The 13,256-nt window shown below is 37.0% G+C and overlaps 1 protein-coding gene across 2 annotated transcripts in view; it reads left to right on the top strand.

The window, feature by feature from the left end:
- Nucleotides 1–13,256, top strand: part of LOC121326989 (fibronectin type III domain-containing protein 3B-like) — a 247,757-nt gene that overhangs the window by 185,505 nt on the left and 48,996 nt on the right. For both annotated transcript variants that reach the window (XM_041270704.1, XM_041270703.1), the window contains 6 exons: nt 809–983; nt 1,522–1,608; nt 5,878–6,016; nt 9,727–9,798; nt 10,192–10,310; nt 12,022–12,127. In XM_041270704.1, coding sequence (XP_041126638.1) covers nt 809–983; nt 1,522–1,608; nt 5,878–6,016; nt 9,727–9,798; nt 10,192–10,310; nt 12,022–12,127 — 698 coding nt within the window. The remainder of the gene's footprint in view (nt 1–808; nt 984–1,521; nt 1,609–5,877; nt 6,017–9,726; nt 9,799–10,191; nt 10,311–12,021; nt 12,128–13,256) is intronic.

The raw sequence follows: 13,256 nt of genomic DNA, 5'->3' as shown, positions 1-13,256 counted from the left end.
TAAAAAGGCTTAAGAGCTTTTAACCAAGTTCAAATTAAGTTGTTGATAAGTACATAAGCAAAAAGGCATATGCAAAGTCTAAACATGTTTGATTAATAGTCCTATCAAGCCAGTTTCTTATTTAAAGTTGTGACACCTAATGATTAATTCATTACTATTAAAAGTGACTAGAAATTGGATGTACATAAATGACACACTCCTCCTTTCCTTTTGCGTCTCTACTGATATTGATTTATGTATTAATTAGAATGTTTTGTTTTTCCCTAATTACGATTTTTTTTTAGTTCTACATGTTCTTACTTTTCAAAGCTGTGATCAGGCCCTTCTCTGCTTTTTTCCCTTTCAGTCTGTGTTAGGATTGTTCTCATATTGTTCACCCATGCAGGTTCTGTTTACCACATTGTACAGATAAGTCACAGGTTAGTCAGAGCAGCATGAAAAACAGTTAATTAGAAACCTAAAGAAACACTAAGCATAGTGCACCTTAGATAATGCATTTCCTACCTACTTTTTAATGGTAGCTCCCGTTCTTATGTCACACTTTTTGTATATATGGAGGCTGTCTACCTGTGACAGTTACATTTCCACAGACAGTAGAGAATTCAATTGCAGTGAAACATGACATGGGTATTCTTTAGCAACATTTTTGCTATATGCAGGCACCTCTGTATTTCGAACTTCAATTATATGTGCATACAGATGTAGTCATTTTAATCTATTTTTTATGTTATGGATGGTTCTAATTTGATAATTACAGACATGGCAGGGGATATGACCGACATGCTTGCCTATTATATTCTCTTCTCAGCGCTTACAGCCAGGAAATCATGTTTTACACATGTGGGAACATCCCTCAGTCGCCCCTGGCTCCCAGACTGGTGCGGGCTGGAATTACTTGGATCACCTTACAGTGGAATCGGCCAGATGGATGTACACCTGAGGAGGTGATCACATATACTCTGGAAATACAGGAGGAGAACAACGTGGGTGGTGTTTTTAATACTATCTCAGAATAGTTTGAATCATGAATCATTGATAATTTGTTCTATATTTACATTGGATTTGTGTGTACATGTTACTGTTTTAGTTCCAGGGATGGTGCTTGTTTGTCATTTCTTCCATGCACATTAATATCAAGGAAGTCTGGGAACTTCAAAGCATGCAGCGATTTAAAGCAACCATCCTTACCCACATGGTGGTTGGATGTTGTGTAGTTGTGACTTTAGGGCTCCCCCTCCTTAATTTGAGGCTTTAATTCAACTTTCAAATCTCTAAAGCAATATTTGCTTCAGGTTAGTTTGTAAGTAAGTGGCTTAGAATTCTCCCTGTATTCCCTATTGTATTAAGTGTTTGTTTTTTGCCATTGTATTGATTATTTGCCCTCTCACAACTCATTTCAACTGATGAATGAAGCGTTACATTAAAATGGCAATACAATGGCAAGCAAAGAGAAATGTGATTGATAGCATGTTAGAGCCTGGCACTTTATCACACAATTGACCAATTGACTTGTTTCTGTAGGGGAATGGGTTTCATCCGAAGTACACTGGTGAAGACTTGACATGTACTGTGAAAAACCTCAAGAGGAGTACACAGTATAAATTCAAGGTGAGTCGTGTCCTTTGAACCTTGGTTATAAGTTGGTACACAATGTGGTCAGTATACCTGCAGACACTTTTAGCAGTTCTCAAAAGCTAAATAAGGTTGAGTTGTGTCAGTAGTTTGACGGATGACATCAAATGAAAGCCTAATATTGCAGGAAGCTTTGTTCTTAGTTTAATCATGTTCATTTCCCCCCATCAAAGGGTTGGCGTGTCCCTTTTCGACTGAGGCGATATTGCATGGAGGTCGAGGCTATCCAAACAAGAGCAGGGTTGTTACTTCCAGTGCCACGGATAAATCGTAATAAGAATTAACCATCTTGACTTGTAATATACTCTTATTTTATGTTCACCAACAAATTTTACATCTGATTTACCTTTCAAAAGAAACAAGGTGAACCAGGATGAGGTCAAAGGTTTTCAGTGACACAACAACTCCTCCTCCCATGTTAACACGGAATTTAGTGGAAAATTCTTGTTTAACTAATTCATCAATACTGACAAGACTAACACTATTTACAATCTTTCCACAATACCAGCCATTTATGATTCCCACTTAATTACACTGGCCAAAAAGTTAATTTACAAATGGCTGAAAAGTCCTCTAATGAGTTCTTGCAGTTAGCAGTGGCAGACAAGGTGCCTTTACTGGTAATGTTAGAAGGACTAATTTGTCAAGCTAAGACAGTATCTTGTTAATCAGTTAGCACACTTACAGTGATACTTGCGCTAAATGAGGTCATACGTTAAAAGTGCTTTACAGTTGAGGTGAAGTGATGGGCTCATGAGAGTTAGATACGTTAACGTCTGCACAAGTGTGGAGGCACCTGACTGTTGATTCCATTAGAAACTATTAGATCCCCAGACAGGAACACATAGTCACCAGTTAAATTCAAATAGCATTTGAAAGACCAGGTATAAGCAATGCACACACACACAAATCAATCTAAAGGCCATTTATTATTTAAAGTCAGGGATGTTTGCTGTTGTAACGTTTTAAGTCCTGTTGAAAAAGATAAATGTGTGTGCAGTCAGATGTTAGGGGCATTACCAGGCAATGATTCCTTACCACTCTTTCACTACTCTTGCAGAAAGAAGACAGAATACATTTTTAATTAAAAAACACACTGCCAGAATAAATACTGCAAGTGTTGCCAAAGTGTTTATTTACATTCACACAGCATTCTTTTCTATAATAAGCTGAAAGATTACATTTTACATGGCAGTACTGCTACAGTGCCTGTCTGTATTGAGTAATGCTATTTGTTAGTGATTTTTTGTCAACAAATAACTGCAGTGGTTTGTTATTTTTAAAGCTCAATTTACTGCACACATAAGGCACATGCACTTCCTTGCCACGTTATTAAGATCCATCTGGTTGTGCAAATGTTTGTCCTGAACACAGCCTTGACAAGATATAGCATAGACTCCACTAGATGCTGAACGGTGTCTCAAGGGACGTCAATCCATTCAGGTCAGACGATTGTGATGTCAAATGCTTTGTTCAAGTTCATCTCAAACATGCTCAACTGGATTGAGATGCCCAAGGATTGTGGTGGACATGGAAGATGTCTGAAATCTCTTGTCATGCTCTTAAAACCATTAATGCATGATAGATGGGTGCATTTTTGTTTTAAAAGTCAAAATTACCAGCAGCTTACATGTGCAGCATTGTTAGGTGAACTTGATCCAAAAAGATGCTTAAGTAAACTACACATTTGTTCAGCCTTCCAGGGTAATCAAGTGATGCAAGGTATACCAGGAGAACATGCCCCACACCAGGGATTTGCCAAATCTGATGGGGTAGACACATCATAGTAAAGTGTCCAGACAGTGTAGTTGCCTAGGTGAATGGAACTGTCTAGGGGGGTTGAGTTATGGATGAAACCTAGCAAGTTGAATTGAGCCAAGGCACTGGGTTCAAAATTTTGGTTATGCTTTGTTAGACTAAGACCATAAGAACCTAAACAGTGATTCAAACCATTTCAAGGCAGTATTTCAAGGCCAATAATTAGAAATCACCTTTCTGTATAACTACAAATTGCTTCTGTATTTTCACAAGTGATGTACTGTTGTAATGTAGTGTTTTGAGAAGAAACTATGTTACCCTTAAATGAGACTTTGAACATGTGTGGCACTAATTCTGAAAAACATTAAGTTATCTTAGAGGTAAGGCAAGATTAGTGCTAACCTTGGTCTGTGCTAACCTTGGTCTGCATTTTAATTAGGATACCAAAGACCACTTCTCTGCTTATTGATATTTGATTTGTAAACAAATTATTTTGCATTGGTCTTCACCTCCCACACTAGTAAATCTGTTTTATTATTGATTTCCAATTAATCTGTTCAGTTAAGACGGCTCATCTATTGTACTTGAAGAATTTTATATGTAGAATGTATTCAGTGCTTTTATTGTAGTACACTCCTTAATATCAATAGTGCAAAATAATAATTCTATAGTGACAGTGGGATTGCTTAACCCTTTCATGCATGGCAACCCCATAAGGGGACAAAAAAACAACTCTCTTCTAGTCTTATATGAGGTCATGCGGGATAGCCTCATATGAGGTTGCCATTTCCCCCCTTACCCCATGTGACAAAATGAAAATATTGTCCATGCAAAATATATTTATAAAATGAGTGCTGCCTATTCTAATTATGACGAGAGATATGTAATTGTTACCAAATTAATCACAGAAATAAACAACCTGCTGCTTTTGTTAGACAAGCATTTAAGAGTTATGTGAATCTGTTTAAAGCAATAACCAAATGCATTCATAACAAAAAAAGACACACTCATCACTGTTTGGAGCCAACCAGGACAATGTGTTTATCTGTGTTCAGTCACTAGTGCTAGAAAATAATCATATTGGCACTTTTCAATACGCATGGTGACAGATTGAAAACTGTGGGGATGAAACTATCAAATATCCTGGGTGTTCCCATGGTCTGCTTGTATGATAAGTACTAAAACAAATGTGATGTTTTTGTTGTTTGAATTTCTCACAGTCCACCCCCCCCCACATACACACACTGTAATCTATATTTTTTAAAACAGTGATAAACATGACCACATGATTTTGTTTTTCGCATTATAGACAACAACAAACATGTATTCCTTAGAAATTGAAAGAAGAGAATCAGGAAATGTTTTTAAAGACAGTTATTGGTTCCTCTGAATCCCCCCTCCAGCATGTATTCTTCTCATTGTTTTGTAATGTCTGTGTGCACCTGCAGTGTTATGCAAGACCTGAGCCGCACTGGGGTTTGTTTCTGCCTTTGTTATTTTTCTTCTCAGGTTAGTTAATTTTGGCACGGATAGAGTATTGATTAAAAGCAAAAGTGCAGCCAGTGAATATTGATTGAAACAAAAGTACAGGCTCAGTTTTATTGAAGGAACTGAGGGCACATCTGTGCACAGAGATATACAATTGTATAAAGCAGAATATTTGTAATGGTTAATACCTGAGCAGCATTCACATGACATGTAGTTATGCTCAGCTAAACGTGTGCACCAGTCACCATGAGTATGATTCTAATATTGCAGGTCAGAGAGACCTGTACTATATATATATATATATATATGCCATAGATGCTTATATAATGTAGGTTGTATCAGCCAGTGTCTTTATAGTAGTGCCATCACTGTGTAGTGGACAGATAGATTTGTGTAAAGTTTTAACTACTCACCCTTCACTTGCTTTTATTTTCGAATTATGTCTTATCTATCCATTTGTACGTCCCCTTAAAAGTTCCCCATACAACAATTAAACGTTGAATATTTTTATGACAGTATTTTGAGTTTGTCAGCTTATAATTGGTTGAGTTGTGCGGTTGGCTCTTTCTCTCTCAATAAGAGAGAACTTCAGTGTTGACTCATGTTTTGTAAGAATTAAAATAAAGCTCATAAAGGATAAATACATAATTAGGTTGATACACTAAATTAGAAAGATTGGGAAAGGTAAGGAGTCTTTCAGCACAAAACCAACAATTGCCATTTTAATAAAAAAAAAAAAAAAATCACGCAGTGGATTTGACATCCCAGTAAATACGGATGTGAATAAAGTCACAGGACAGACGCAGTGTTTACGAATCAGGGAGGTGTTTAAAATAAAAAGCTAATGTCCCTTTGCTTGCCAACCTAACAACCCATTCCTGCAATACATTGCACAACACTTATATTGGCAGCAGAAAGCAATATTCATTTGCTCATATCCTGTGACTTAATTTACACCCTGGACATCATACTTACTGTGTTTGTCATATACTTTTTCAGCTCATTGCCTCCAATGTGGAAGGGAAAAGCAGCCCCAGTGAGGTCCTTGTTTGCACCACAAGTCCAGACAGGCCCGGACCTCCTTCCAGGCCTTGTACCAAAGGAGCCATTACACCTCACAGCTTATGTGTGAAATGGGGTATGTTGGCAACTCAAGATCTGCATTTCATAGAAACTTAACCAACAATGTTGTGGCTGTTGTCTTTGCCAGTACTCATCATAGTTGGGGTCAATTCCTGTTTTCCAATTCCAGTTTCCTGTTAATAAATTCCAACACATCATTGATCAAAATCACAATTAGGAGTATTCTGTTTAAATGAGCTTCTCACAATGGCAACACACTACTTTAATTGAAGTCACTGTTGTTCTATTAAAGAGACTTCAAATTACAGCAGTTGAACAATCTCAATAATTACTGTGTCTCTAAAATGTCAATTCCAATTCCTTTTTAAGGAAAAATGAATTGGAATCGAGAAACAGGAATTCATCCCAGTCCTGATACTCATTATTCATAGGAATGTTCTTGATTAACTCTCTCTCTCTCTCTTTATTATATATATATATATATATATATATATATATATATATATATATATATATATATATATATAGTATATAAAGCAAACACTCACTATGGTTTGTTGCCCCTTTAAAACAGGACCCAGGATACAGAAATATAAGTTTTTCAGCTCTTGTGTGCTATTTTTTAATAAATACAAAAACACAAAAGGAAACAAACAAAACACAAAATAAACACCTAGCTCCCACTGGAGCACTAACTACACAGACACCGTACCTAACACACTGGACAGCTAAGCTGTTTACCGGTACACAAAAACACAATCTTAGTCCTACGCGTTGTGACTGCTCAGAAACAGGGCACACACACTTTCTGCTTCTTTCTCCACAGCAGCCCTGGACAAACTGGCTACCTTTCTTAAATACCCTGAACCTGGCTTTAATTTACAATGGTATAGGTGCAGGAGATAATTAACAATAAAATAATGAACACAAATATTACCCTTAAACCCAAATGAAATTAACCCTCTCCCTGCTCACAATAATCTATCTATCTATCTATCTATCTATCTATCTATATATATATATATATATATATATATATATATATATATATATATATATATATATATATATATATATATATGGGCGCTCTAAAGAAAAGGTAAGTAAGGTGACAAATGACAGTGACAAAGGAGGAAATAATGAGGAATCTAAAGTTTACAGACCAGGAGCTAAATGTATTAGCAGAAGAAGTGGTGGGGAATTATGAGAGGCTTTTTGGTGCTGAATCAGCGAGAACATTAACTTCAATGTAACATTAAGGACAAAATAAACGCACTCCATAGGAGGAGGGCAGGGGTCTTGTCCTAAATCACAGCGTCCTGCGAGACAGTCAAAGCAGAGAAAATAAATTGTTAATGCAACATTTATGTTTAACTCAAATAAATATGTGTTTGTTTTACTTGATCTCTCTCTGATTTATTCTGTAATATTAATCAAAAGACAGCAAAGCACTCGCTCAGCCAATTAAAAGTTCACTATTTACATTTCAAAAGGTGTTTGGCGAAACTTCATTTTTCTAACATTAGATGTCGTTTGATTGCTTGTATTTATGACTGCACCTCAACTCGCACTCTGTGTACATTAATTTATTGAACATTTACAGTTTATTATGTATATTTTAAAGCACAGCCTACTTAAATATCACAAGTACATGGTGAATATATAAATATATGAACATAGCAGAAAGTGTTGCTTATAGAGGTGCCTCGCAATCTTCATATATCCCGGACTGTCTGAGGATGTACGAGTACATTGTAACATCGGAACTCGAGTCGCTATTGAAACAGTCTTTAAAAATGTAACTATGTTGGCTGAAAAAAAACAAGCAGACAAAATAGATTTTTTTAAAAACAACCTTGAATGACATATTCAGCAAAATTTAAAATTTTTGTTAACCTGTTATGTTGACACATTAATTACAATGACTGTGTAATTGCTATAGCCTATATTCCTGCCTTTAATCCCAAAATATTAAACATAGGATACATTTTAATTGCAAACCTGAAATGATGAGACCGAAGCTTTGTGTTTTTCTTTATACACACTGTACATGTCTAGTATTATGTAGAAATACTTTTTTTAGTAAGTTTTAAAACCACAGATACCGTCAAATTATTAGTAAATGATATAACATCATATATGTCACTGGAGCCTAACAACCTAAAAAAAATTATATTGTAATGACCCATGCCCTTGAAGATTAATCAAAAGACGGAGACGTTGCCATGTACAATTGTAAACCAATTTATTGGTAGAAATGAACACGGTCCCTGTTTGGGCGAAGATCACGCTACAAAAACAATAAAATTAATGATCTCTTTCTATCACTATCCTACACTTTCGCTTTCTCTGGCTCTCTCTCTCTGTCTCTCACTTAGGATCCCGCTCTAAGCCACTCCCAGGTTTCGGTCACACACACTTTCTCGCAGGCACTCTTTCTCTCTGTAATTAACCCAGCTCTGTACATTCACCTGTTCACAACTCGAACCTGCAACTCTCTCTCTCACATTCCCACGCAAGCAGTACTTATACCCCTTTCACTGCTCCCTCCCACTCAACTCAGACTGACCAACCAGGTCTATCCCTGCTCCTTTCCCCATTCTAAGTGGCATGGTTGCACCCTTACAATACATGTAACATGTACACAGGACAAGACAGACCACACAAACAAACATGACAACATAAAAGTCCAGCAGATGCAGAACGGTGCCCCGGTCACTTATCTTGTTTTTGTGTACTGTGCTGTATAGATGTTTGTCAATAGTACCTTTTCTTAGATAATCCAAAGACACATTAAAAGTTGAGCAAAACAGAATCCCACCATCTGCATGCAACATCTCTTTTTCGTAGCTCTGAACACCATCTTCTGTTGAAATGAATGTAGTTTTTTTTTTATTTGTTAGCTGTCTGCATTTTTTATATTAATCATGCACTGCAAGCTAATAAATCAACAATATCTTAACAACTGTTTTAAACTTTCCGCCATTGATTCTCATGTTATGTGATTGTACAGTATGAGGAATTCACCAATCATGAAGCCAGTATTTCTTTGACATTTAAAAAAAAAAAAAAAAAAAACACCAACATGTTATTGTCCACGGACAAACAAAACGGAAGTGTGTGTTTGCGTGTGTGTTAGACATTATCACTGCCATGGACACTGATAGCTCTTGCCATGGACATGCGTGTCTGTGTATGGACAAGTTGCTGACCCCTGGCTATTTAGTGAATGTGTCTTTTTGTCAGGAGAGGGATTTCAGAATTTAATAAAAGGTAATCTTGAATTTGTGTGCCCCAGACATAGGTGTTGATTGACATGCCTGATCTCTTGGGGGGGTGGGGGGGGGGGGGTTTAACGTGTTCCTGAAAGCTTTTTATTTGTATTTATTTTACCGTAATTTTATTTTGGAGTCTTGGATAAGAAGATAACTTCTTATCTTCAAATCCAACGACAGAATGAATGGGTGAATCACACCATTCCAAATGGTGCCGCTTTGTTAAGTGGAAGTAGAGTTTATCTGTAAGGAAAGTAATTCTGCTGTTAAGTTAAAACTTTATTTTCCATCTATTGTACTTGCCATATAAACAGAATTCTCAGTGAACGTTTCTTGTGGAACAACTACAGGACTCTATGAAAGTTCGTTCCATAGCCTCTGTTTATGTCTGATCAGTACACTTTGTGGTGTGGGTTGAGAAACAGTTCTACTGTTTTCTTTGCTTGCTAATATAAAACAAAACCTCTTTGTGCTCGTGTTTACCTTACAGATCCCCCACAAGACAATGGAGGTTCAGAAATCTTGAAATACCTCTTGGAAATATCAGAAGGAAACTCGGATGGTAAGCACATATCATGTATATGAATTTGCTGGACTTGCTTTCCTTGAATTATTGTCTGCACCTGCCCTATTTCACTGTTTTATGGCAACACATCATCAAGAGATGCAGTACATACATTTTGCTCTCAATTATCCAAAACACAACCCTGGCTTGTCTAAACCAAATGCATGATATCCTGTACAGTACAAGTCATTCCACTGGAACGTCGATTATCCAAAATGCCCACTTATGAGAACAATACATATGTTGCCAGAGGAGTTTGGGTAAATAACAACCAACTATGGGATTTAATCCACTGTGACTTTTTTATTCTCCACATCAGCCCCACTTTTTGTTTTGTTATCTTGCAGAGGGCTACAAAGTGAAAATGCTTTGATGTATTTGCCTTTACAGCAAACCAATGGGAGATAGCATACAGTGGATCTGCCACGGAGCATGTCTGTGATCACTTGAAACCAGGCACTTTGTATAGACTGCGGGCATGCTGCATCAGCACTGGAGGGCACAGTCAGGTATGGAGGAAGCACCTGTTTATATGCAGAGCACGACAGTTCATGTAGAACACAATATGTATATTTTTACACACTAATTTTTGCAAGAAGGAAATTCCATGTTAATGTTAAACTTGCAATAGAAACAAAAGCTTAAGACGTTAAATGACAGTACTTAGTTTCATTAAAATACTAGCGAAAAGGCATTGGAAATCTGGCCCCATATTCCAAGAGATGAGTAATTTGTGTTTCTTCATTCAGATGTTTTGGTCCTTTAAGACACATTAGCATTCACATCATTTTTTAAAAAATGTAATTAGAACAGTATATGGCTTTATGTGCAGGTGGCCCACACATCATTTTAATTATTCACTGTTGGTTCAAAGGAGTACAAAGCATACAAGTCCTAGAAAGCCTTGGTGCAGGACCAGCATGTTACATTGATGATAGCATCCTAAACATGAAAGAAAACAACATGAATAATTCAACCAGATAATAATTCAACACTATATATATCTAAGTATATAATTATATTATATATATATAATATATATTATATATATATATAATATATTTATATAAATTAACAATTTTATGACCAGTACTTGGTATGGTCTTATTGTCCAGTATTCTATCAAAGAGACTATACTGTTACATACAGTGCAATGGTAGTTACCCATGCACCGAGTTTACTGTGCACCTTGTATATAATGTGTAACCTGTATTTAAACATGTAGAGAAAAAAAACAATTTGTAAAAGTGTGCATGTATTAAGCTACATTATTAAGCAAGCCTTCATTAATAATTACAGTTGTTAACCTTTTAAACATATTGCTTCTTTACATCTTTTTATTGGCTTCAAGCATCCAGCAATTATCATGTAAACAATATCACTGCTGGTATAAGAATGAAGAAAGTAAATATCAGAAAATATAAATATAATTATTTTACAAGTATACTATATAAAGTACAACTAAAGTGGAGATGTTTTTATTTTTGGAAGTTCATTTATTAACTCATTACAAAACAATATTGATAGCCTTTAAATTGATGTATATCTACACAGCTATTATAAAGTCAGATGGTCACTTCGCAATGCTTCTGTGGTAAAGCCATTCATAACACATTTTATGGTTGTACCAATTGAGATGTGATGCACCCTATAGCCTGGGGGTCGCCGGTTCGAGTCCAAGCTATTCCACTGCCGACCTTGGATGGGAGCTCCCAGGAGGCAGCGCACAATTAGCTGAGCGCCGCCGGGGGGGGTGAGGGTAGGGGGGTTTTAAGTCGGCCAGGGTGTCCTCATCTCACCGCGAACCAGCGACCCCTATAAACTGGTCAGGCGCCTGCAAGCTTGCCTGTAAGCTGCCCAGAGCTGAGTTGACCTCCGATGCTGTAGCTCTGGGTTGGCTGCACGGCGGGCCTGCAGAGTGAAAAGAAGTGATCGGCTGACGGCACACTCTTCGGAGGACAGAGTTTATTCGTCTTCGTCGCTCCCGAGTTAGCGCAGGGGTGGTAGCAGTAAGCTAAGCCTTGGATATTTCAATTGGATATGTCAAATTGGGAGAAAAATGGGGCAATATCAGTTGGCGACTACTACATTAAAAAAAAGAAGAAAAAAATGCTTAACAACTGTCTTTCACAAAACATTCCTTTCTGCCCATTCATTGCTGAGCTTGGTTTTACCATATATTTAAATAATCTTAACAATTTATTTTATTTTATTTCCTAGTGTTCTGAAAGCCTGCCTGTTCGCACACTAAGCGTTGCCCCAGGGCCGTGTCAACCCCCAAGAATTGTTGGAAAACCTAAAAACAAGGAAGTCCTCTTGCAATGGGGTAAGACATGAACAATAGTCCAATCCCTCCCTCCCAATTGGAATAATATCTCCTTATGTCACACTTGGCAGGTGTATATATCTATAGATGATACAATTGTGATGAAATTAATACTTTTTGGAACAATATAATTCTGATAGTACAGACGTTATGGTGATCAGTTACAATAATGCAGGATATATCTGTCTGAATTGGATCAATATTTTGTTAAATAAGTTATTGAACATAGAATACTATCCACATCAATCACATCACTAGTAGAACATTTAATGCATATTCTTCACGTGGGATAGATAACATAATGAAACCGACCATGGTTCTGCTGTATTAGTTTTAAATAAAAAGTTGCCAATTGAAATGCAGTAAATTAGTGACTATTAAAAACCATTGCTGTAATAAACTATGTGTCTGAATGCAGAGCCACTCTGGCCATTACAGATATTATTCCTATAGGATATATACTGATGCACAATGAAAACATAACAGTTTTACATCAGTAGCTCATTGGGCACATACCTAATGTTATTTACATTTTAAATAGTGATCGTTTGAGTAGTACAGTTCATTGGGATAACAAAATATTTCGCTCAAATCATATAAACGTAGGTACTGAATGTTTGGTATTTGAGTTGAGTTAAAATTGCCAAAATTAGTTGATAAACAATTCGTATAAATAGCCATTTTAAATTACGATTTTAATTAACGTAAGAACAGTGCAAGACGACCATGCCCTGCTTGAGTAATAAAGATCGCCTTGTTGCTATCGACATGATTGAACGCAGCCTGTATGTGAGAGAAGTTGCCCAGAGAATGAGATGTTCTGCTTCAACAATCAGCAAACTAGTCCAGAGAAACCAGGAAACCGGTTCTGTTAGGGACAGGCCACGTCCTGGAAGGCTGAGGGTCACCACACCGGCCCAGGACTGTCACATCCATCTGCATAATTGTTTTCAGACTGCAGTGGCTACAGCACGAGAAATTCCAGGAAGAAATAACCTGCACATCAGCAGAATGACTGTAGCTCGCCATCTGCATGAAAATGACTGGCATGCTCGGAGGCCGTTCAGGGGTAACATGTTGAAATCACCATCTTCTGTGGGCCAGAAAACATCTGAGGTGGTGGCAGAGA

Source organism: Polyodon spathula, chromosome 14 (genome assembly GCF_017654505.1).
Source record: "Polyodon spathula isolate WHYD16114869_AA chromosome 14, ASM1765450v1, whole genome shotgun sequence".
Classification (NCBI taxonomy): Eukaryota; Metazoa; Chordata; class Actinopteri; order Acipenseriformes; family Polyodontidae; genus Polyodon; species Polyodon spathula.
This window is presented reverse-complemented; position numbering and strand designations above follow the sequence as displayed.